This window comes from Tachysurus vachellii, chromosome 5 (genome assembly GCF_030014155.1).
Source record: "Tachysurus vachellii isolate PV-2020 chromosome 5, HZAU_Pvac_v1, whole genome shotgun sequence".
Taxonomy (NCBI): Eukaryota; Metazoa; Chordata; class Actinopteri; order Siluriformes; family Bagridae; genus Tachysurus; species Tachysurus vachellii.
The window spans coordinates 6,051,134-6,075,438 of NC_083464.1; the positions used below are offsets into that span (position 1 = coordinate 6,051,134).

Here is a 24,305-nt window from a genome sequence, read left to right on the forward strand (position 1 = left end):
GGGCATAGGAGTGAGTCATTTAGCACTAAAAGCAGCTCATACTTGTGAAAACGTGCACATCGGATGCTGCTGGAGATTTACATTATTGTGATGTTATTAATATTATTATAGTAGAAGAAAATAATATAAAACTGACCTCAGATACTCCATGGTTTTATGGTCAGTGATTACTGTAAAAGAAGAAGAAAGCTCCCAAGTCAGTGTGTCCATTCCTTGAGGACAGCGGAGTCCAATCTTACCCAGATGTGAGTTTTCATTCCAGTCAATCAGAAGCCACATCTCAAAGTATTTTAAAAGCCAAGATCAAGTACTTATAAAGGTGGAATCATGTTTTGCCCCTGCTTGATTGGAATGAAATCCTGCTCCAACACCTTTCTGGATTAGATTAGACATCCTAGTGTAAGGGCAATTTACTCTCTCTCTCTCACTCATTTTCTACCGCTTATCTGAACTATTCTCGGGTCATGGGGAGCCTGTGCCTATCTCAGACGTCATCGGGCATCAAGGCAGGAGTGCCAAACCATCATAGGGCACACACACACACACTCATACACTACGGACAATTTTCCAATCAACCTACCATGCATATCTTTGGACCGGGGGAGGAAACCAGAGTACCCGGAGGAAACCCCCGAGACACGGGGAGAACATGCAAACTCCACACACACAAGGTGGAGGCGGGAATCGAACCCCCAACCCTGGAGGCAAACGTACTAACCACTAAGCCACCGTGCCCCTCTTAGTCTAAGGGCTGTTTAATTTCTTGGAATTCCCTGATACCTAATTGCATTGATCATAATTTATTTCTACTAGTTTTAATATCTAATAATATTTAGCCTACAATATTTGAGTTTCTCACTGAAGAGCTGAGAGAGAATGGAACTTACTCTGGTGTCTGATGCATCCAGAGTTTCATTGAATCAGGATGTTTTTGGATTTCTAGATCAATCATTTTGGTCCTTTCTTCAACAAAGCAGACAGAAGTGTATATGGTAGGGCAATGGAGCTGAAGCCCAAGAATCGCTTAAAATGAGCTAGATGGAAGTAGAGGCGGTTAACACAGCAGGGGCTTGGAGACATGATTTAAGACACTGAGCTGACCAGCTTGTGAGTTATGTGTCTGTCCATGAGATGTGCTTCTGCAGCCAGGAGAAACCAAGCACAAAGAGATACTTGGCCTTGACAGGGATTAATTATGAGATCGTTTCCTAGGTGGAGAGATCGTGCACAACCTGTGGGTGATGGACTGAGGTTGAGCTCGACTCGGCTGATTTGCATATCCTCCACTAGCATATTCTCGGCTTTGTTGAATCACAATAAAGTGTAATTTTGGTATTAAAATCCTGAGAACCTGAGAGGCTCCTTGGGAGAAGAATTGTCAATGACAAGTCAAGCTGTGTATATCATTAATTTGTTGACTGTGAACATGACGTGTGGATTTTGTGGTCCATATTGTTGGCGTGGACATGACCCTGTTATTTCACCTGTATTAGCAGTAATATAAACCTGTGGCCTACTTGTGTTCCAGTGACAGGATCCTGTGCTCTCTTTGCTGCGGCCTGGGTTCGATTCCCAGGCTGGGAGTTAACGCAGCATTTGGTGTAAGACCAGAGCCAAATAAAATACGTGAACTAGATGATCTGCAGTAGTGACCCCAAACAGGAAGAACAACAACATTAATATAAACCCGTGATTTGCAATAAATACAAATTCTCTGATTAACATCAGATAGGTTGCACTGACAATTTCTCTACAACCATCATGTAGAGCAGGGGTGTCAAACTCAGGCCCGCAAGTATTGTATCGAGGTGTATTTATATTTGGCCTGCGAGATCATATCAAATGTGCATTACAGCTGGCTAGCCGCATGCTCCGCTAATACTACAAATCCCAGAATGCCTTGCCACTTTATTGACGCGTAGTCACGAACAGCAAGCGCCCCTCGTTCTCTGTTGACAGTCGTTAACAACCATGTTACAGTCACATCGGGCAAATTAACTCCACCCTCCACAAAAATGGCCAAACGAAGGATGGACAATAGGAGCTTTTAAGACAGGAGGGAGGCAGATGATCTGTTCACGAATATAAAGGACAGACCTGTTTGTCTTGTGTGCTAACGGAGCTAACGTGTCTGTAACGAAAGAATATGACGTAAGAAGACACTAGTCGAAAAGTTGGATTTTCATTGAATGAAATGATTATTTTTGGTTGTTTTGTTGTTGGTTTTGAAAAAGATCCACTTCAAAAAGGAACTTAAAATGATCCAGTGAGAGGCATCATTTATTTATTTATTTAAATAAGAAACGAACACCACTGATGTGTCTTTTATTTCAAATTTAATTTCTTATGTGTTTGTAATATCAAGCTCTGGTTGTTCCAAATCCTGTGTTCAAGCAAAACTAAAGTTTGTTTCCGTATGAAAAAGGTTGAACATTACGTATCAGTTGCAGTTCATTTTTCAATAAATATTCAGTTTGGCCCGTGACTTTATCTCAGTTCTATATTTTGTCCCACTGTGAATTAGAGTTTGACACCCCTGATGTAGAGTATTTGAGCATGAGCATTTTTTCATGTATGAAATCAGCATCGTTTTCATTTTGTGATGAATTTTGTATGAATGTGTGAATTTTGATTTCATTAATTGAACATTAAGTGAATATCGTCAGCAGCAAGGCTAATTCCTCTTTTACTTTTTGTTTCATAATTAGCAAACATTTCATTTAGCGGTTTTGTGAACAGGTTTTAAGTAGAATCATAGTTAAGAACTTTTCATGGCACTTAGGAGAACTTTATGGTAAGTTAAGATGGTGTACGAATCCCAATGTCTCATCAAAGTGGTCCATAAAGTTGGATTTCAAATGCTCAGCTTTATGCCTGGCTCGGATTCTTCTATAGTTTTTGGTCTCTTTAGATCAGGGGCGGTTCTAGAGGCGGGGCCACTGGGTCCCTGGCCCCGGCTGAAATCTGATTGGCCCCTGATTGGCCTCCGTTCCATGAATTGTCAACGAGAAGAGCAACCGGAGAATTTTTCACAACGATCACAGATGCAATTCCACCCCCAAACAACTGGCGGCACTCGAGCTTTTGAAAAATGAATGACTGCCGAAATGTATTTGCACCGTACTGAATAAATTATTTTGTGTGCTTGAATGTACTCTGTACTTGGCCCCTGAATGTAACATGTGGCCCCTTAATGGCCCCTGTTACAGAAAAATCCTAGAACCGCCACTGCTTTAATGAACTTTCTATAAGATGAACAGTGATATTGGTGAACATTTAAGATGGAATAAAAGAGTTTTGCTTCCACACTGTGGAGACTGTCGGAACTGCAGTGTTTATAGACTGCAACTGGTGGAGACGTTATAATTCCTAATCATATAAAATAATTATATATCTCACAGTTCAAATTATACAAATTTAAGGTGCATCCCAAATCCCATATGTTCCAGCAAGACAAAAATCCCAACAAGATAAAGTTCACTTCAAGTACCATGGTGATGAACTTATTTTTGGACGAAAAAAAAAATTCAAGATGGCCGACGGCACTCGGGTGGACAAGACGTCTTACAAATGTCTTTTATTTAGCTCACACTGGTTGATTTATCTTTCATCATTGTAAAGGTTCCCCATAGTGGCAGCACATTAGCAATCGACTAGAAAACGTATTATGCTTCCTAAAAAAAAAAAAAAAACCACAGTATTCCAATTGAGACGATACTAGCAATGTAGAATTCATATGCTAGACTACATAGCACATATTTTAGAATGTGTAGTACGTCATTAGAGACGCCACTTTAGAGATCTTGAAATGTACAATGTACAAAATGGTGCATTCGATTGAAATCATAGGGTTTAATTTTTTTTATTTATTAACTAAAGTATTTATTTGTCCATTCCTCGACAGGTCTGAGCTGGGTCAAGTGATTAAGGCTCTGGATTGTTAATTATAGGATTAGGTTTCAAGCCCCAGCACTTCCAAGCTGCCACTGTTGGGTCGTTGGGCAAGGTCCTTAACCCTCTCTGCTTCAGAGTTGAGATACATGAAGTAAGAATTTCACTGTGCTATGATAACATATATGTGACAAGTAAATGCTTTTAAATTATCACCTAATAGCGCTTACAGCCGAATGGGTTCTGGTCGTTCCTCTTTTTCCTTCAAGTGGCAGAACCTATGTTTGACGTTTTAATGTTCTGCAGCTGTTCATCTCGTATGATCACGAACCAGCGGGAATCTGATATTAGCCGTTTCCAGTAGAGGTATTAAATGATTTGTTACCTATTACGAAGCACACAGGGTCGGTTTACATGCTGCACTCCTGCTGAGTGTACAAACTGAAAGACAAGCTTTATTACAGCTGACCAAACACTTCACACTGAGACCAATAATATCATATTCATTACATTTCTTATGATCAAGAGCGTAAACCTTAAAACTCTCATCTCTAAAGCCCTTTTTTGGACTAGATTAGTTTTACATGTCAAGGCATGTGCATGAATCTTTTTTCCCAAAAGGTAAACCAACATTGAAAGATCAGGTGTGAAATATAAGTACACTTATAAAAATATGTACACAAATAACATCAAATAAAAACACCTCCCTATTATTATGCATATTAAGTCCTTCTTGTGCAACCAAAACAGCTGTGATCTGTCAAGGCTCGGACTCCACATGACCTCTGAAGGTGTGCTGTGGTATCTGGCACCTAGATGTTAGCAGCAGATCCTTTAAGTCCTGTAAGTTGGGAGTTGGAGCCTCTGTGGATCGGACTTTTTTGTCCAGCACATCTCACAGATGTTCGATCGGATTGAGATCTGGGGAATTTGGAGACCAAGTCAACACCATGAACTCATGTTTCTCAAAACACTCCTGAACATTTACCATACTGTTACCACGATGAAGTGCAACTCGGTCTGCAACAATGTTTAGGTAGGTGGTGCGTGTCAGAGTGACATCAACATGAACACCAGGACCCAAGATTTCCCAGCAGAACATTACCAAAGCACAACACTGCCATTTCATTTTATACAAAAGTGTACTTCTCTTCCTTAAAATTCAGCCTTAGTTAACCTAATCATGTATTTCTGTGCATTTCCTCTATTTCAAGAGAAAAAAATATCCACTTTTTAATATTTATTTGACCAATTGTACCATTTAATAGGCCTAAACTGAAATGTAGTCACATTTATAATATAGTGAGTATAAATGTTATAACACATTAATTGATGCTGTATGTAATTAGAGCCAATTACTAGTTATGAGACTACGTCATGTGACTAAGCGCACACAGAGAAGGTAGAGAAATAGCACAGCGCTGACGACAGTTCTGATGACACCAAAAGGAGGATCTTTGGATGTTTGAAGTCTAACAGGTGGCTCGAGACTTTAAATAAGAACAGCAAACATTTCAGACATACTTAAGTTACTAATTTAGTCGAATCAGTAGTGTTTGTGTTGAACCTCATTAAAACCACTCTACAGTACAAGCACTCACAACAAATGTGTTCAAAGAACAATTACACTATATTAACTGGAATTAAGGCTCTTTAAGTGAGTCAATTGTCTCAGCTTAAAGTGACTCTTTTGCCTCACAAATAACTACTTGATTCCACAAGTACTTGTTTAGTCCCTTGTCATTTCAAGCTTGGACTACTGCAACTCACCGCTGTATGGTCTGCCTATGAACGCAATTCATCCAATACAAATGATCCAAAATGCAGCTACACAACTTGTTTTCAACCTGCATAAGTTCTCTCACACCACCCCACTGCTGAGATCCCTCCAGTGGCTTTCAAAACACAGACGCTTACTTACAAACCCAAAAATGGACCATCTCCCTCTCACCTCAAAGCCCTTATCACTCCTCGCCCTGCACCTCGCACCCTCAGCTCTACCAGCACTGCTCGACTGGTCCCACCATCTCTCAGGGTGAGAGGTAAGAATACGTCAAGACTCTTTTCTGTTCTGGCACCGAGGTGGTGGTATGAACTTCCTCTAGATGTCCGAACAGCTGAGTCACTGGATATCTTCAAACAACAGGTGAAGACCTTCATCTTCCTGAAACACTTAAATTAGCACTTTTTTTTAGGTTGATGTTAGGTATCCTATATCTGTGAACTAGCGAATCAGTGTTGATGTATTTATCGACTGCACTTTTATAGTTGTTAAATTGTTATTTTATGCCATGCCCCATCTTTTACTGGGTGAATTTCAGTCCCAATTATTCATAGTTAACAGTATTACAGAATCGTATATATACATGATATACACATAAATGCTGATGAATTTTCAACAAAAGGATGAAGGCATCTATCTCTTGCAAGTTTTACCAAGAAGAGTCGGCTCAAAGAGTCGACTCAAACGGCTCAAAGAGTCGATTCATTCGTGAACGAGAAAGCACTGTTTTGTTAGTTTTGCAAAACCACAGATTTACAAAATACATACTGTATACAATTTATTTCATTCTAGCATAAGAAATATAATCCATATAAGTTGTGTTTTAAGTGCATTAGGTGTCTAGTGTGTTTTTTTTTATTTTATTTTTTTTTACGAATGTCATTATATGGCATTAAAAAGGGTTTCATTCATAATGTCACCTTATCTGATGATTCTGTGACTTTATAAAACATAAAGCGTTTATTTCAACAGAAAATCTAAATGAGATGCAGCACGTTCCACCATCATGATAAGATATCCCGCCCACACCATGTTACCCTATGTGGAAGCATCCCGAATATGACCGTTCTGATTGGTGGAAGAGATTAAACGTCATCCATGATGTGCGACGCCATTGGGCAACATCTCGATCTGTCCCGTTATGCTAATAAGCACTTGCTCAGTTAGCGGACGTGCCAAAGCGGTACACCGGAGAGACAGGAAAGGGGCTGAGTGTCTCTCAACCGGCACAATTTTAACCACTTTGTTTTTCTTAAGTACATTTCTGTGGAGCGAAAATGTCGAAGCCTGACACCAAGAAGTTTTTTGAGAATCTCTCCGGAGCTGAAAAAGCCATTGCGGTGCTGACGAGTGGAGGAGATGCTCAAGGTACCGTGTCTCGAGCTGTGGGCTGTGTTCCAAATACAGATCTAGTCCCTACACGCGCGCACTTTCTAGGCTACGTCTTAACGTCGCGTCTGTACAGTACGTAGTGCACTAGGCTCGATTTGAGATGCAGCCAGAGTTACAGAACGCTCTCCGTGACATTGTAAAGGACAAATTAAACACCAGAGGCAGCAGTATTTCCGTCATGGCAGTATAAACACGGTCTAACCGGCTATTAAATGTAATCTTAGTCCTAATTTAGACCTAAAACAGAACTGCTAATGTTCTGATGCCTTTAAATATACTTAAATGTACATGTATCGTGCGCACGAGCACAGTGTGCAATAAACACGTTGTGAAACAGGTCGCGGATCAGTATATAGTGTTTATATTTATTTACCTGATGATTAGATGATTAGAAATTGCACTGCATTGCGGGAGTCGTGAACATCACGTAGGCTGCGTTGGAAAAACGCATATTAATAGCCGAGGGGATAAAGGCTGAGATGCGCGAGGTAACGTCGCCATGGCAACCCCATTAACGAACACAGCGTTATATAATAACTTTGTTTGTTTAGTTTTTTCCCCCGTTGTCTGTTTGTTTTCACGCCTTTAACTCCAAACCAGGAAGTCGTCCTATTTTAGCTCAGTCCAACCCTTTATCACGTATCTACACTTTATAAATGTTTTATTGGATGTTACGGCGTAAATAGTAGCGGAAATGACGCCACGAAGGAGGCTACGTGATAAACTGCAGTTACCTGTATAAGGTTAGGTTGCCATGTCAGTTTGTTTTGTGTTGCCATCATTGTCGAGGGTTAAGTATAACACATGTCTATACCAACACACATACACACACACACACTCGAGACCGCGTTTCTTCTTCTGGTGTAGTAAAAATAGACGTTTAAAAATCCGTACGTGTTAAAAGCCCCAATCTGGCATCCCAAATGCCCGGCGGAAACGTACAGTCATGCGTGTAGTTTCTCTATTCGGCGCACGAGAATGAAGGCACGTCACCCTGCGGTGGGAAACACACATACACACACAGAGACAAACCCACAAACACACAGAAACACACACACTCACTCAGACACATGCATACATATACACACATTTACTCAGACACACACACACACATACACACATACACACTCACTCAGACACACACAGACACAAACACACACACACACAGAAACACACACAGTATGACTTAGTCTTTTCAAACCATTCTTATGATCTTCTTCTTCTTAATCACAATTCTACTTCCTACTTCAAAGACTGAATATTAGTTTTTCCTCCATAATCATCGTCTCTGACCAGTCTCGGAGCCTCCATATGTCAGCTTTAACAGAAACAATTTGAAGATCATTTTGCTGTCTTTCGATCTTACCGTGTCTAGACTTTCACTGATGATACAGCAGCACGTTTCGAACGAACAAATAAATAAAGGCCAAAAAAGGCTGTTCAGGATCTAGTCCAGTTTTATACTTGCTCTGATTTGGTTCCTTCAGACCAGACGTCATCAACCGAGGAGTCATGAGCCAGCATGAAGTTACTTATACAGTTGGGGTCACTCACTACATTCTGATTGGTTGCATTCATTTACTTTACAAATTCACATTTAAGATGGATTTTCTGTGTTAATATTCTGAAATGTTACCTGGAGTCATTCAGACAAGCCACATTTAAATCAATACACGATATTTTCTAAGTATCTCTCGTTGTCGGCACACGAACCGGCGAAGTTCCGTCTACCTCGGCTCAACAAATCAGCGCTGCGTCTCAAACTGAAATAAAACCTACGTATTATCGTAGCCTGTTAGTGACTACTAACACTAGCTGGTTTTCCTATTATGTATAGAGTTTGAATATTAAAACACTTTTGCTTGGCACATTTCTGGATTTTTTTAAATGAATAATAAATACTTTGGATACTTAAATACTTAGCAGATCATGGCAACAATCACCACGATGACAAAGTTTTCTGAGCTCTTCTGTGTGTTTAACATTTCTGTATATAAAATTATTATACTAAACATTATACACTTTGACTTGGAAACCTGATGAACGTATCGGGTCTGATCTTACTTAACTTACACATATGTATGTTACTGACATAATACAATTATAAGTAGTCCTATAATATAAATCCCCAATTATAAAAATGTAGGGTAATCAAAACTCGGGGTGGTTTGACTTTCCTGTTAGATGTTTTAATCTTCCCGAGTCAAACTACAAGATTTATGGAATACTATGCAATGTGGTATGGAATTGTACGATGCTCTACAAGTAACAACAGATCTTGTTGGATTTTTTTGGCCCATTGCTCATCCTGAAGTCATCAAACGCTGGTGTATTGCATATTTCCAAACATGACTCCAGACCAAACTATACGGGTAAACAGTTCAGCCCGTTTGTCACTGGTTCTCAGCCCTTCACGCACTCAGGATCGTCTTTTCACACCGGACGTCCATCACGTCCAACACTACGGACTGTTCAGTCGTAAAAAAAAAAAAAAAAAAAAACAAGCCGGCTGGAACTGAACTGTGTGTAGATCCGAGAGGTTAAGACTGGATTTTGCACACCAGCGAACGGTTTTAGACGACAGTGCTTTGAGATTAGACTCAAACCAGGATACATATTAGCCTCACAATCAGCTTGAATTATCTTCTAGCGTCTTAGGGCCTTTTTACACCTGGTCACTTCATGTGTTTTCTCTGATCCGATAGCTATCTGATTTGTTAAAACCGTTCCATTTACATTAGGCCACATAAATGCGTCTCGGCGAATCGGATATCGATCCGATCTTTCTACTCCCGCCCAAAATGTAAATATATTATACCTCATTTCCGGGGTAATTGAAATGGAGCACGTTTTGGTGTATGCGGTTTTCAGAATGCAATCAAAAAGAAGACGAAAAAACTCGTTACGACGGTTATGCTACAAAAAACAGCACTTACTGTTTGCTGCATTGTCGCTGACAGCAGCAGCGCATTTTAAGCCCCAACGAGACACCTGGGTGAAAGATCACTTGCGAGTGACGTACTTCAGTTTTGGAGGAGTATAGCGCTGACGTATGTGGCTTGAACAACCACATTCATTTACACCTGTCCAGTTTCATCTAAAATATCCCAGACCACCTCCTGAAGTGGTTTGAACCATCGGATTTATATCCGTCTTGATAACGTTTCGGAGGGCATTTAGACCTGGTCTTTTTACCATCGGATAGCTATCTGATCACAGAAAACGCATGAAGTGACCAGGTGTAAAAAGCCCCTAAGATGTGTGTCTTAGACCTAGTTTACATCTGGATGTTTGATGAGTTTTGTGTTTGGCTTGTGACAGATTAGACTTGATGTCAAAGCACTTAGGAGTCTGAACTATGAATTCTGTCTAATATTTACTGTGCCTTATTCCGACTGGATTCGTTTTTCAGACAAATGGTGTGTGGTGTATTTTTACATAAGCATTTTTGTTGCATCTGAGAAACCATCAACATCCTTTAACCCCTGTATAAAATTCCTTAAGAATTCACACATATTCAGGTAGAAATATCATTTAGACTCTATCCATGAATGAAGCTCGTGATTATCATTAAGCTCGTATTGCAGGAACACAACAGGTATGAAATTAAACACTTGAGTGCATGATATTCTAAGATGATTATCAACAGCATGGTTGTGTGATGTGGGCTAACGTGAGATGGAGTCACAGTTAGAAGGAGTGTTTATTTGTCATGTATACATACAGTAACTGCACAGGGAGCTTAGTCATTCGGGGTCAGAACACAGGGTCAGCCATGAAACCACACCCCAGAACTAAGAGATCTCAACCGTGCCAGCTCGGCAGCGCTGGGGTTCGAACCCCCAACCTTCCGAGCACTAACCCAGAGCCTTAGCTATTTGAACTACCAGGAACTTATACGTTTGTGGACACCTGATCATCACGCTCGTACGTGCTTTTTAAACATCCCATTGCAGATGTAGTCCCCTCTCTTTTGGTTATAATAACCTCTACTCTTCTGGGAAGGTCTTAAAGTATTCGTGATGTCAAGTAAGTCAAGGCCTGGGGTGAAGAAGGCATTTCAGTTTAACCCAAAGGTGTTCAGTGGGGTTGAGGTCAGGGCTCTCTCCAGGCCACTCGGGATTTTTTTCCAGTCCAACCTTGGCACACCGTGTCTTCACGAGATCACTGTATGTAATAGAGTTGTTCATCCACAGCTGTTCTCTACACAAACATTCTCTACAAATCTCTAATTAAAATATTAACACTGAAATATTTGCAGTTGAGGAAAATACTCCCAAGTGTGAAATGAAGGCTCTGACCTGTTAAAGGTGACACAAGGAGAATTTAGGTCTGAAGAGGTCATAACAATTCATCTGGAATATTACGGGAGAGTCATTGACATATTTAGATGACCGCTGCTCCTGTTGCTCTTACTGACAAAACCCTAAAATAGACTAGAGACAAATAACCAGTCTCTACATTTCGGAATTGCTTTCCCTCCGTCCATAATTGTATATGTAGTCATTTATTTATTCAGTTTGATCCGCTGACATCAACGATTTAACAATTTTAACAAATTGGTTCACAGATGTGTCCTGTAATTTTTTTTTTTCAATACCTCACACACTGACAGTTGTTTATTATATATATGTTCTTACATGTAATACACAAGTCCAGCTTTAAAATTCAACAGTAAAAAAAATAAACAGCAGCACATGGCAACACATGGCAAATTTGGAAGTAAAGAAAGAAACGAACAGGTGAGTGAGTTGCCAGCGGTGTCACTACCAGGGTATGAGAACTCTGTCAGCCTGTTAGCTGGAATATTGCTGATCAGAGAACATGAGATAATGTCGAATGGAGTAACCTGACAGGTATCTCACACAACGCTTTACTCAGCCGGTCTCTCTTAACGCAGCCAGACAAAAAACAAAATCACTGACGGTCTTCACTTAATCGCTTAAGTGTCATAATAGAACACATAATAGATTTCTGTTGACTATGTAATGTAACAGCTGACAGTAGCGTAAATATCAGCTTTGCAGTATAAACCGTATCGTCTAGTGCAGGGGTCGGCGACCCGCAGCTCCGCAGCCGCAAGTGGCTCTTTCATCCCTCTGCTGTGGCTCCCTGTAGATTTGGAAAATAAATTTTTAATTTAAATTTATTTTATTTTAGTTAGTTTTTTTTAAAAAAAAATGTAATTCTAAATTCTAAGCTTATGATGCTCTTGTAACATTAAAATAAACCGCGTTTAATTTTTTTGTCGCTCAAAATATGCGTCATACAGTAACCGCCGACTGGTGAAATCCGACACACAGAAGCAGACGCAGTTTTGGTTCACTGCAGCCCGCAGGTTGAAATTTTGATGTCATGAATACGAAGAGGACTCGATTAGACATTGAACATTTTATTCGAAAGTAACCTTCAACCCAGCGTCTTTTTTGTTAAGGTTAGTTCAAACCGTTCAAAATATTTTTGTTTGCCTGCAGAAATAAAATTTTGTTTACTCGGTAGCAGTTCATTGATTTCATAAATGCAACACACTACGTTTTTTTCTATACTTTCCATAAAGGTAAAAAACGATATATGCAGTGTTATCTTCATTTTAGATGTCAAAAGGGTTTTGTGGCTCCCTTTTGTGGCTTTTTTTTTCTGTGGGAAACTGGTCCAAATGTGAGTGTTTAAGGTTGCCGACCCCTGGTCTGGTGTCTCCCTGAAGAGAAGTCTGTATCTTCCCATTCATGCCGTTTTTAAATCAGCCACGCAGCAGCGCAGTGTACAAAAACATGCAGGTTAAGAGTTTAGGTTAAAGTTAACAGAACATCAGTATCAAGAAAAATCTGTATGTCATTGACAAATACATTTTTGGCACTGGGTTGAGTTCAGGTTCAGCTATTCCCAATAACATTCTTGGCAGATGGTAGTCAAACACAGTAGGCAACATTTACACTGTCAACACAATTTAATAAGACCTGCAGCTTATTTTTTTCCCCTGCAGTCTCAGTTTTTCACCAGTAGGATCAGGTGATGAGTATTGATTTAAACCCTCTGGAGGTTTGGTGATGATGTCGCCGAAGGACACAAGAAGGTCTGCACAGGCTCAAATGCACGTCACTGGGATAGAAAACACGGAAGCTGTAAGGGCAAGACAACACGGGAACGTCATGTCTATCACCAGGGAAGAGAATCTCCACAATCACAGGTTGAGCGGCTTTGGATATCAGAATAAGGACATCTACTCATAACAGGAGGTTGAAGTCGAGTTCTTTCTTATCACAGCACATCCTGAACACAACAGCTTGCCCGTGAAGCAAAGCTATTGCCTGTTATCACTTATGTTACAGCAGCTACAAACAGTTGTTCCCTCAACAGCCTTTTGAATAATTTTCCGAAATCTTCCAGCTACAGCTTTATGTTTGACTCCATAATTAGAGACTCCATCACAGAAAACATCACCATATCAACCAAATACACATCACTTATGTGGAGTCATGCAAGTCTCTTGAAAGGATGTCATATTAGACACGTTATCTGCCTGAACTCCAACTCCTGACCATCGGAATTGAGAAGTCAGCGCTTTGGTATCTTAGTGGTTAAGGTGTTGGACTATTGATCGAAAGGATTCAAGTTCAAATCCCTGCTCCACCATCAATTGCTCAGCTGTATAAAATGAGATAAAAATGTTTCTCTGCATAAGGGCATCTGCTAAATGTCCTAAACCACTACACACCTGTCAGACCTCCTGTACGTATTCGTAAACCCTGCCTTAACCTTCTGATTCACACATTTGTGGCGTCAGCAACCATGACGATGAATACGGCTTGTCTCACGCTTTCTCATCAGTGAGATAAAATGATGCTGTGTCAATCCTCTTTGGCTGTTTTAAGTCCCCGTGAAATGCTCAAAGTCAAGAAAATGAGATTCTCAAACTTCTGTATACACAACACACAAGGGTTTCTGTGGCTTGTCCGAATGATATGCGCTGGTCAGTTCTGATTGGTGTCTGTTGCTAAGCATCGAATGTTATTATTCAAAGCTATATACCTTCACCATCATGCAGGGATAACACCACAAAAGCATGATGCCAACCCTGTTTCAGAGGAGACTTTCATAACCCCGATGTGAAATGCCAACATGTCTCATCTAATTGTTCAGCTAATTTGAATGTGCCTCCTAAAACAGTTAGTGTTTACAGACAAAACACCTCCATACTGTAGCTGCTGAGAAATGGCCCTAGTGTTTGGTCACCGTTTGACTTGCTGCTTAGCACCAGAATTACATTATAAATCAAAAGAAAATGTGAAGAGTGAAAACAACTGTGAAGATTGAATATAACGGAAAAAAATGTTCATTCAATAGAACTCATAGGAGTTGTAAAGAGTTGTATGGACTATGTCTCAGTTCCACATAAGGAATTTGAGTGGCTTATCTCCAAACCTCAAAAAAGACTGAGGGAGTGTGAGGAATCGTGACACACTCAGCTTTTACCAAACATGGCAGTGAACGAGAGAGAGAGAGAGCACACACACACATACACACACACAATGAGAGAATTCAGCACAGTGCAATGCATCAAAACCCAGTTAGTACTTTATCTAATAGCCTTGTGCAATTAATGTAATACTTACAAATATTTACCATAAAAAAATTAAATTTTTATGTTTCATACACAAAGTCAGAAAATATAATCAGAAAAATATATAAACAAAAAAATAGAACACAATCAGAAAAATATATTAAAAAAAATATATAAACAGAAAATAGAAAACATAATCAGAAAATATAAACAGAAAATAGAAAACAATCAGAAAAATATAAACAGAAAATAGAAAACATAATCAGAAAAATAGAATCAATAACTATATACAGAAAATATAAAATATAATCAGATAAATATATATGTAAATAGAAAACAGAGAAAAATAGAATCAATAATTATATACAGAAAATAGAAAATATAATCAGAAAAATAGAATCAGAAAATCATAATGCAGTTTTTTTGGTATTCTTTTCATAACTGTTACAGCATTGATATCCATCCAGCAGATGAAAAATCTGAGATGTGTGTGTGTGTGTGTGTGTGTGTGTTACAGGTATGAATGCAGCCGTAAGGGCCGTGGTGCGAATGGGAATCTATGTGGGAGCCAAAGTCTACTTCATACGTGAGGTACGTCAATCAATCTACGAGGTGATGCGAGGACACTCCAGTCATAGCACGCTGTTGTGATTGTGCAACTCAACACTAACGCTTGTGGTTTTCTGTATTGCAGAATATTCAACATTTTTTTTCTTATATCATAGTAAATTGGGTAAAACTTCATTGGAAGAGTGCCTAAGAAGACAAAGACTCCACATCCAGCCCTGAAAGAACAATCTTATTTATAGTTTTCTAAAATGTTTTTAGAAGTGTAAAAATCCTGGTGTTGTGTATGTTTTCATAATATATATTTACATTTAGCTGACGCCCTTATCCAGAGCGACTTACATTTTATCTCATTTTTATATAACTGAGAAATTGAGGGTTAAGGGACTTGCTCAGGGGCCCAACAGTGGATTAGATTTCAACTGTAGCAAAATATAATCAAATTGATGAAAGAATTATAGTAAAAAGGACATAAAAAGGACATAAAAGGATATGGGACATGAAAGGTTAATTTTGTGTGTGTGTGTGTGTGTGTGTGTGTGTTTGTGTGTTTTACAGGGATATCAGGGTATGGTGGATGGAGGTGATAACATAAAAGAGGCCACATGGGAGAGTGTGTCCAGCATGCTGCAAGTGGTGGGTGTTGGGGATAAGTGCACACACACACACACACACACATAATAATAATAATAATAATAATAATAATAATAATAATAATAATAATAATAATAATAGTAAATTGTTGGTGTCATATATTTAGTTCAATTTGTAATAAATGTGTATTCTAAGCCTTAATGCACAAATTGAACCAAATGACAGAGCTCTAGAACTGTATAACGGTTAAGCACCATATTCTTCCTAGGGAGTCTGTACTGTAGCCCACAGAATGTGTCATGTTCTTTTTGTTGTCATATTTTAAGCCTTATGTGGCAGTTTATTTATTTGTACTATTCCATTTCACATGTCATTTGAGTTGAAATATTTTCCTCTGCTCCTTCATCAGGGTGGCACTGTGATCGGAAGTGCGCGGTGTAAAGAGTTCAGGGCACGTGAAGGACGTCTGAAGGCGGCCCATAACCTGGTGCAGCATGGCATCTCTAATCTGTGTGTCATTGGCGGAGACGGCAGTCTGACAGGCGCCAACCTCTTCAGGGAGGAGTGGAGCGGCCTGCTGGCTGAGCTCGTCCAGCAGGGTATGCAGTGCACGCTATGAGTGTGTGTGTGTGTTTGTGTGATAGTGTTTGCATGTGTGGGTGCATATTTTGCCCTTCGTGAGGATCAAAAAGAACTAGATATCATGTCAGTATCAAATGTCCTCACAATGACATGTCAGTGTCAGATGTCCTCACAGAGACATGGAAGTATCAGATGTCCTCACAATGACATGTCAGTGTCAGATGTCCTCACAGAGACATGGAAGTATCAGATGTCCTCACAATGACATGTCAGTGTCAGATGTCCTCACAGAGACATGGAAGTATCAGATGTCCTCACAATGACATGTCAGTGTCAGATGTCCTCACAGAGACATGGAAGTATCAGATGTCCTCACAATGACATGTCAGTGTCAGATGTCCTCACAGAGACATGGTAGTATCAAATGTCCTCACAATGACATGTCAGTGTCAGATGTCCTCACAGAGACATGGCAGTATCAGATGTCCTCACAATGACATGTCAGTGTCAAATGTCCTCACAGTGAGGTCAGTATTAAATGTCCTCACAATGACATGTCAGTGTCAAATGTCCTCACAGTGACATATCAGCATCAAATGTCCTCACAGTGACATGTCAGTATCAAATGTCCTTACAATGACATATCAGAAGTCAAATGTCCTTACAATGACATATCAGTATCAAATGTCCTTACAATGACATGTCAGTGTCAAATGTCCTCACAGTGACATATCAGTATCAAATGTCCTCACAGTGACATGTCAGTATCAAATGTCCTCACAATGACATGTCAGTATCAAATGTCCTCACAATGACATGTCAGTATCAAATGTCCTCACAGTGACATGTCAGTATCAAATGTCCTCACAATGACATATCAGTGTCAAATGTCCTCACAATGACATGTCAGTATCAAATGTCCTCACAATGACATGTCAGTATCAAATGTCCTCACAGTGACATGTCAGTATCAAATGTCCTCACAATGACATATCAGTATCAAATGTCCTTACAATGACATGTCAGTGTCAAATGTCCTCACAGTGACATATCAGTATCAAATGTCCTCACAGTGACATGTCAGTATCAAATGTCCTCACAATGACATGTCAGTGTCAAATGTCCTCACAATGACGTCAGTGTCAAATGTCCTCACAGTGACATGTCAGTATCATATGTCCTCACAATGACATGTCAGTATCAAATGTCCTCAAACTGACATGTCAGTATCAAATGTCCTCACAATGACATGTCAGTGTCAAATGTCCTCACAATGACGTCAGTGTCAAATGTCCTCACAGTGACATGTCAGTATCAAATGTCCTCACAGTGACATGTCAGATATCAGCATCAAATGTCCTCACAGTGACATATCAGTATGTGTGTGTTTGTGTGTGTGTGTGTAAGGTGTGTGTGTGGGTGTCTGTGTGTGTGTTTTTATAGAGTGGAAGATAAGGTTAAATATTTGGGTATTAGATTAGAGCCATACTGATCTGTCATCACTGTAGTTGTGTGTGTGTGTGTGTGTGTGTGTGTGTGTGTGTGTGTGTGTGTAAGTATATTTATACTGGATAATCTTCTCAGATGAATTACATTAATACAGTAGTGTTATTTGTAACATTAAGGCTAATAGATCTGTGATAGAATTAAAGGTGTACTCTATACTCATCCCAAGTAATCCTCTGTACACTTATTTGTGTATGTGTGTAATATTTAACACATTTCCCTGCACTGAGAAAAGGTCAGCAAACCTGTTTACTCCTCATACCGTCATGATGGAAGCGTAAGGACAGACGTTAGAAGTTTAAGAGCAAATATTAAAATGACATGACTGTATTATGCAGATTAAAAGCCACACCCACTACAAATACTACAAATACACCACTAATAATAATAATAATAATAATAATAATAATAATAATAATAAAATGCACTTATTATTTCTTAAAGTTTAGAAAGATCATTCATTTCTGTGCTTTTCTTGTACATTCTGACATGTCCCGTCAGGTCTGATCGATGACGAGGCTCTACAGAGATATTCAGCCCTGCACATCGTGGGAATGGTGGGCTCCATCGACAACGACTTCTGCGGCACAGACATGACCATCGGCACGGACTCGGCTCTCCACAGAATCATCGAGGTGGTGGACGCCATCATGACCACTGCTCAGAGGTTAGAGCCGAAAAATCGCAGCCTCTAAAGCACGCTGCTGCATCCATAACAATTATTAGCAGTATAAACAACATTTATAATATTTTTTAAATACAGAGATTCAGATATACTGTAGATGTTGAGTTAAACAAGACTAAAAAATTTTATTTTTACGTTAAATTAAATAAACCTTAACATTAATTATATTTTAACTAATTAATCAGTTAATCACTTCATATGCAGTGAATATTTTATTGTGTTAGGATATTTAGTTTTTTTTATGTTTTATATAATATAATAATAATAATAATAATAATAATAATAATAATAATAATAATAATAATAACTTATTTTAATTTTTATTAGTTTTTCTTTTTTCTTATCATATTAAAATGTTAGTGTTATATTTATTAAGTGCTTCTCCATATGCATCAAGGCAAAGTGAGTAAAAACAATCTTAATAATAATAATAATAATAATAATAATAATAATAATAATAATAATAATAATAACACTAATAATAATAATACTAATAGTAATAATAATAATAATAATAATAATAATTATTATTATTATTATTATTATTATTATTATTATTATTATTAATAATAGTAATAATAATAATAATAATAATAATTATTATTATTATTATTATTATTATTATTATTATTATTGTTATTATTATTATTATTATTATTATTATTATTATAACTATTATTATTATTAGAAGTTATGTTAAAACAGACATGAAATAATGCCCATCTTTTAGTGATCTTTTAGTGGTTCCACTGATGGTAAAAATTAAAAGAACAAACAGATTACATGAATTAGTCAATCAATCATTTAATACAGGGGGGCACACACCTCCAGGGTCGGGGTTCGATTCCCGCCTCCACCTTGTGTGTGTGGAGTTTGCATGTTCTCCCCGTGCCTCGGGGGTTTCCTCCGGGTACTCCGGTTTCCTCCCTCAGTCCAAAGACATGCATGGTAGGTTGATTGGCATCTCTGGAAAATTGTCCCTAGTGTGTGATTGCGTGAGTGAATGAGAGTGTGTGTGTGCCCTGCGATGGGTTGGCACTCCGTCCAGGGTGTATCCTGCCTTGATGCCCGATGACGCCTGAGATAGGCACAGGCTCCCCGTGACCCGAGGTAGTTTGGATAAGCGGTAGAAGATGAATGAATGAATGAATCATTTAATACATTTTTAATCTTTAAAACTATTGTCTACAAACTAGTTTTGAACTAATTGGAATTACTGCGTGTAATTTTCAGCCACCAGAGGACTTTTGTGCTGGAGGTGATGGGTCGACACTGTGGGTAAGAAGAACCAGTCATCTTTCATAAAATCTGATCATCCTCTTTGTGTTATCAGATGACTGACACATTCATGTTGATGTTCAGATTAACAAAACTTTACTGTAAAGTGGATGATGTTATTCGACTGTTTCTCTGCAGCTACCTGGCACTGGTGAGCGCGTTGGCCTGCGGTGCCGACTGGGTTCTGATTCCTGAGATGCCTCCAGAGGACGGATGGGAGGAGAAGATGTGTGAGAAACTCTCTGCGGTAAAACAAACTCGAGCGCTTCCTCAACTACAGATGTTTTTATATACTTGTGAAAAGTTTATTCTTTAGTTGATTGTTGCATATTTTTATGTTGGTAAACAGACAGATAGATAGATAGATAGATAGATAGATAGATAGATAGATAGATAGATAGATAGATAGATAGATAGGGACAAGCAGACTGAGATAGATAGATAGATAGATAGATAGATAGATAGATAGATAGATAGATAGATAGATAGATAGACGGACGGATAGACAGATAAATGGACGAATGGATGGACAGACGGAAGGATAAATAGATAGGTATAGATAGATATATAGATTGATAGATAGATAGATAGATAGATAGATAGATAGATAGATAGATAGATAGATAGATAGATAGACATAGACAGACAGATAGATGGACGAATGGACGGACAGACGGAAAGATAAATAGATAGATATAGGTAGGTAGACAGACAGACAGACAGACAGACAGACAGACAGACAAAATGAATTTTATTAGCATCTACAGTCCAAACGAAACAAAAGGAGGCCCAGACTGTTCATATCCACGATGTGACAGACTGTGACACTGTGACAGACTGATTTATTGTTTAGATCATTAGTTTGGTCTTAATTGTGTTTATCATTTATAAATTCTAAGCAGCTTGAGTGATTATGGGCTTATATATCCTGTTTATTTTAAAGGTCTCATTTGTAATGTTTATAAATGTTTTTGTTCTAGTAATTAAAATATAATAATTTATTTACAATATAATTAACGAATATGACTATGGTTATAATTGCAAAAGCTAATACTAGTTGCAGTTCATGTTCTAGACTGCAGATGGCTCCAGAATGACAAACCGCTCCTTTAAACTATCCACAGTAAACCGATTCCATTCCTTAACCGTTACATAACTGTGATGTAACTCATCGGCAAAGTAACTGCGATCTCTTTTTATTCCTTATCATACATACTTTATTTCAGGGGAGTTTTTTCTGGAAACGATTTCCACTGACGTTGTCTTTCTCACTTGTTTTGTGTCCGTGTTAATTTCGAAATGTGCTCATGACCCCAGACTCGATCCAGAGGTTCGAGGCTGAATATTATCATAGTTGCAGAAGGAGCCCTTGACAGACATGGGAAAGCAATTACGTCTAGTTTGGTGAAGGATGTGAGTACTGGATCATGCAGCCAGGGCAGACCAAACACATGGAGACCTGAAAGAAGGCAGCTTCAGGAACTAAAATTCACATTTGGTCCTTACGCACAAACAAAACAATAAAATAAAGAAATAACAAACAGCTGAACTGCTCTCCATATGGTCTCCAGCTTTGGGACCCCCTCGGCGCTTCCTTTTCTTTTTTTCGTTTTTTTGTAACGTGTCTCTCGTCACCTCATAGAATCGGGCGGGAAGAAAAAGGCTGAATATCATAATAGTAGCCGAGGGCGCCATTGATTGTAGCAACAAGCCTATAACCACAGATCGTGTGAAAGATGTAAGTACATGAGGCTTGTTGGCAGCACGACTCCTGCATTGACCTGACCTTTGACCTTTCTGTGTGGCTTCACTGTGTGGCTTTGTGACCTTTTTGGGAATCTGTGTGGTAAGATAACAGTAGTACGCTAACTCCGCTAACCAGCAAGTCATACGCTCTCCTCTCATCCCTTATCGTCCATCACGTAATAACGGCGCAAGTGTTATACAGGAGACGACGCAGTTTATAGATAGGTCAGTCAGTCCATTTGTAGTGTAGTTGTAGTGCATATGTTTAGCAATAACATCATTTGACTGCATTTGATCTGAGAAGCCACCTTGATGGGTATCATGTATAAAGAACGCAGCCTCACTACGGTTAACTACGGACCGTAGAAACCGTAGTGAAGTAGGGATGGGGTTAAGTGGTGTTGGACCAATCAGAAGGTCATGAGTTTGAATCCCAGGCTCTCCAAACTGCCACTGCTGGGCCCCTGAGCAAGGCCCTTAACCCTCATTTGCTCAGTTGTATAAAAACGTAAGTCGCTCTGGATAAAAGCATCTGCCAAACACCGTAAACGTAGACTAGTTTAACTACATAAGCTGTGACATCACTAGTGCATTTGAACAACAGAGTGACTTCAAACTATAAACACAAATGATTTTAAAAGACAATTATAGACCTATTTCTCGACAGAAACGTCTTTTTTTTCCGTCAAATTTCAACTCGCATAAAAATCTGGCGCGAAAAACAAAAGGCTTATGGACAGAGAGTCCTGCAAATGGTTTTATTCAATTCCATTCAGTTTTACTTGGATAGAACTTTTAGGATAGAATTTCTACATTTTAAAATTAAATCGGCAAATCACCTAGGAAGCTGTGTTCTGATTGGACGATGATTTGCAGGGCTAATAAATAACGTATTAACCGAAAATATCTATATTATTTTCTGTATATTCTATTATATATTCTATATTATATGGAATATACACAAGCTATTCGATTATTCATCCTATTTCTAGACATTTGTTAATTTTTTTTTTATTTTTAGAATTTGCTTAGATGATTTTTTTTTTTTTTTTTTTTTTTTTTTCGTATGGTTAATCTGATTTATTAAGTAAATGATAATGTTCAGGAACAATTTTTGTGTGAGGTATTTTCCCGTTTTCCAAAACCTTTACAGGCGCTGTAGTCAAGTGACAGATTAATGTACAGTATAAGTCTGTAGATGAGGATTTGGACTATTTTAGCCTCCAGTGGAAAAGGAAAGGATCAGCAGGAGTAACAGGAAGATCAGGTCATAGCGGGCCGTGGTCCCAGTTAAACAGGTCTTGCAGGAGTTGAGCTTGTGCTCGCTCCTCTCATGCGCTTGGTGAAAGTAAACATGCTCTGTGTTTCTGTTTGCTGTTAATGACTTGCACGTGCATGGCAGCGCTTCAGTGAACGTCTGCTAACGCTAACGCATGCCACAATCGCTTAAACGCTTTCATTCCTGCCTAGTGCTGATCAAATCTTTTCCTCATTAAAGCATTACACCATAAAGCATACTGTTCCCTCGCCTCGGTTTCAGATTTAATTGCGTAGAGTTTTTTTTTGTTGTTTTTTTTTTCTTAAGAAACATTCATTACTGGGAAGTCTGTTTAATGTTTTTTTTTTCTTTTTGTTTCATTCTCCTCTACAGCTAGTGGTCCGACAACTGGGCTTCGATACGCGTGTAACTATCCTGGGTCACGTCCAGAGAGGAGGAACACCTTCAGCCTTCGACAGAATCCTGGTGAGAGAGCAAACCGTGCGACGGAGGGTGTGATCCCTGCTCGTACGCACTCGTACCTGGAGCTTAAGTCTAAGCACGTTAACGGATTTGTGTTTTATCTCCGTCATGAAGAGTAGAGAATGTGAACTGACAGACAGGATTTTTTGTATTGATTCATTATTTTTTTATGTATTAGTTTTAGTACTTCAGGACGAGGAAGGCCTTGAGGAAGACGTGTCTCAGATAATTTGATCAGTTCATTGTGGTGTTAATTGCACAGAAGAAATCTTTATTTTATTTTTGCAAAATTAAAGATCTTTAATATAGGCAGATTATTTTTGTTACATATTTATGGTTATTATTTTACAATAAATTAGAGAAATCTACAGTAGTCTTAAGAGGCTATTAACTATTCTTTTTTTTTTTTTTTTTTTAGTTTTCACAATATAATGACTTAATTGACTTAATTTCCTCAGACAGACAGCGATCATACATGATGCTGCATTTCTACGCTTTTTCCCGCCTCTAGAACAAGCTCTTATACCGAGATCACTAGAAAACTAAGTAGTGATAATTGAGAAAACAAGACAGATAATAAATGGAATAACGCATGGCCTCTTAGGACTTTAATCAAGATATTGTCTTCAGCTAACCATTTTTTGCAGCGTGTTTTTTTTTTCCTAATATTATTTATTGCTTGATTTAAGACTTTATTCAGAATCATAACTTGATATGATCATTTTAATATGATTATGGAGCAATTACTTAACAGTTAATAATAGAAATATCAGGAAAACTGAAACATTGGAGTGCTACCTGTTACTATAAACCTTTTACATAAAAGGATCTTTTTTATCACGACCTTAATAATGTTCAACAGCATTAATATGCCATTTTCAACTAAATTGATTATCTTTAATATTGGCCAACTATTTAATTCTTATTATAGATATTATAGCTGTATTATGTTTAATAATAATAATAATAATAATAATAA

General features: G+C 38.5%; 1 protein-coding gene across 5 annotated transcripts in view; it reads left to right on the top strand.

The window, feature by feature from the left end:
- Window positions 1–6,820: 6,820 nt before the first annotated feature.
- The window catches only part of pfkpa (phosphofructokinase, platelet a), a 42,686-nt gene continuing 25,201 nt past the window's right edge, over window positions 6,821–24,305 (top strand). For 3 of the 5 annotated variants that reach the window (XM_060869571.1, XM_060869568.1, XM_060869567.1), the window contains exons 1-9: window positions 6,821–7,042; window positions 15,145–15,218; window positions 15,753–15,830; window positions 16,198–16,387; window positions 18,378–18,543; window positions 19,795–19,839; window positions 19,978–20,086; window positions 21,482–21,577; window positions 23,237–23,329. In XM_060869571.1, the coding sequence (XP_060725554.1) occupies window positions 6,952–7,042; window positions 15,145–15,218; window positions 15,753–15,830; window positions 16,198–16,387; window positions 18,378–18,543; window positions 19,795–19,839; window positions 19,978–20,086; window positions 21,482–21,577; window positions 23,237–23,329 (942 nt within the window). In that variant the 5' untranslated portion in view covers window positions 6,821–6,951. Of the gene's footprint in view, window positions 7,043–15,144; window positions 15,219–15,752; window positions 15,831–16,197; window positions 16,388–18,377; window positions 18,544–19,794; window positions 19,840–19,977; window positions 20,087–21,156; window positions 21,253–21,481; window positions 21,578–23,236; window positions 23,330–24,305 lie in introns of all 5 variants that reach the window. The other 2 variants (XM_060869570.1, XM_060869569.1) reach the window with 1 other exon arrangement.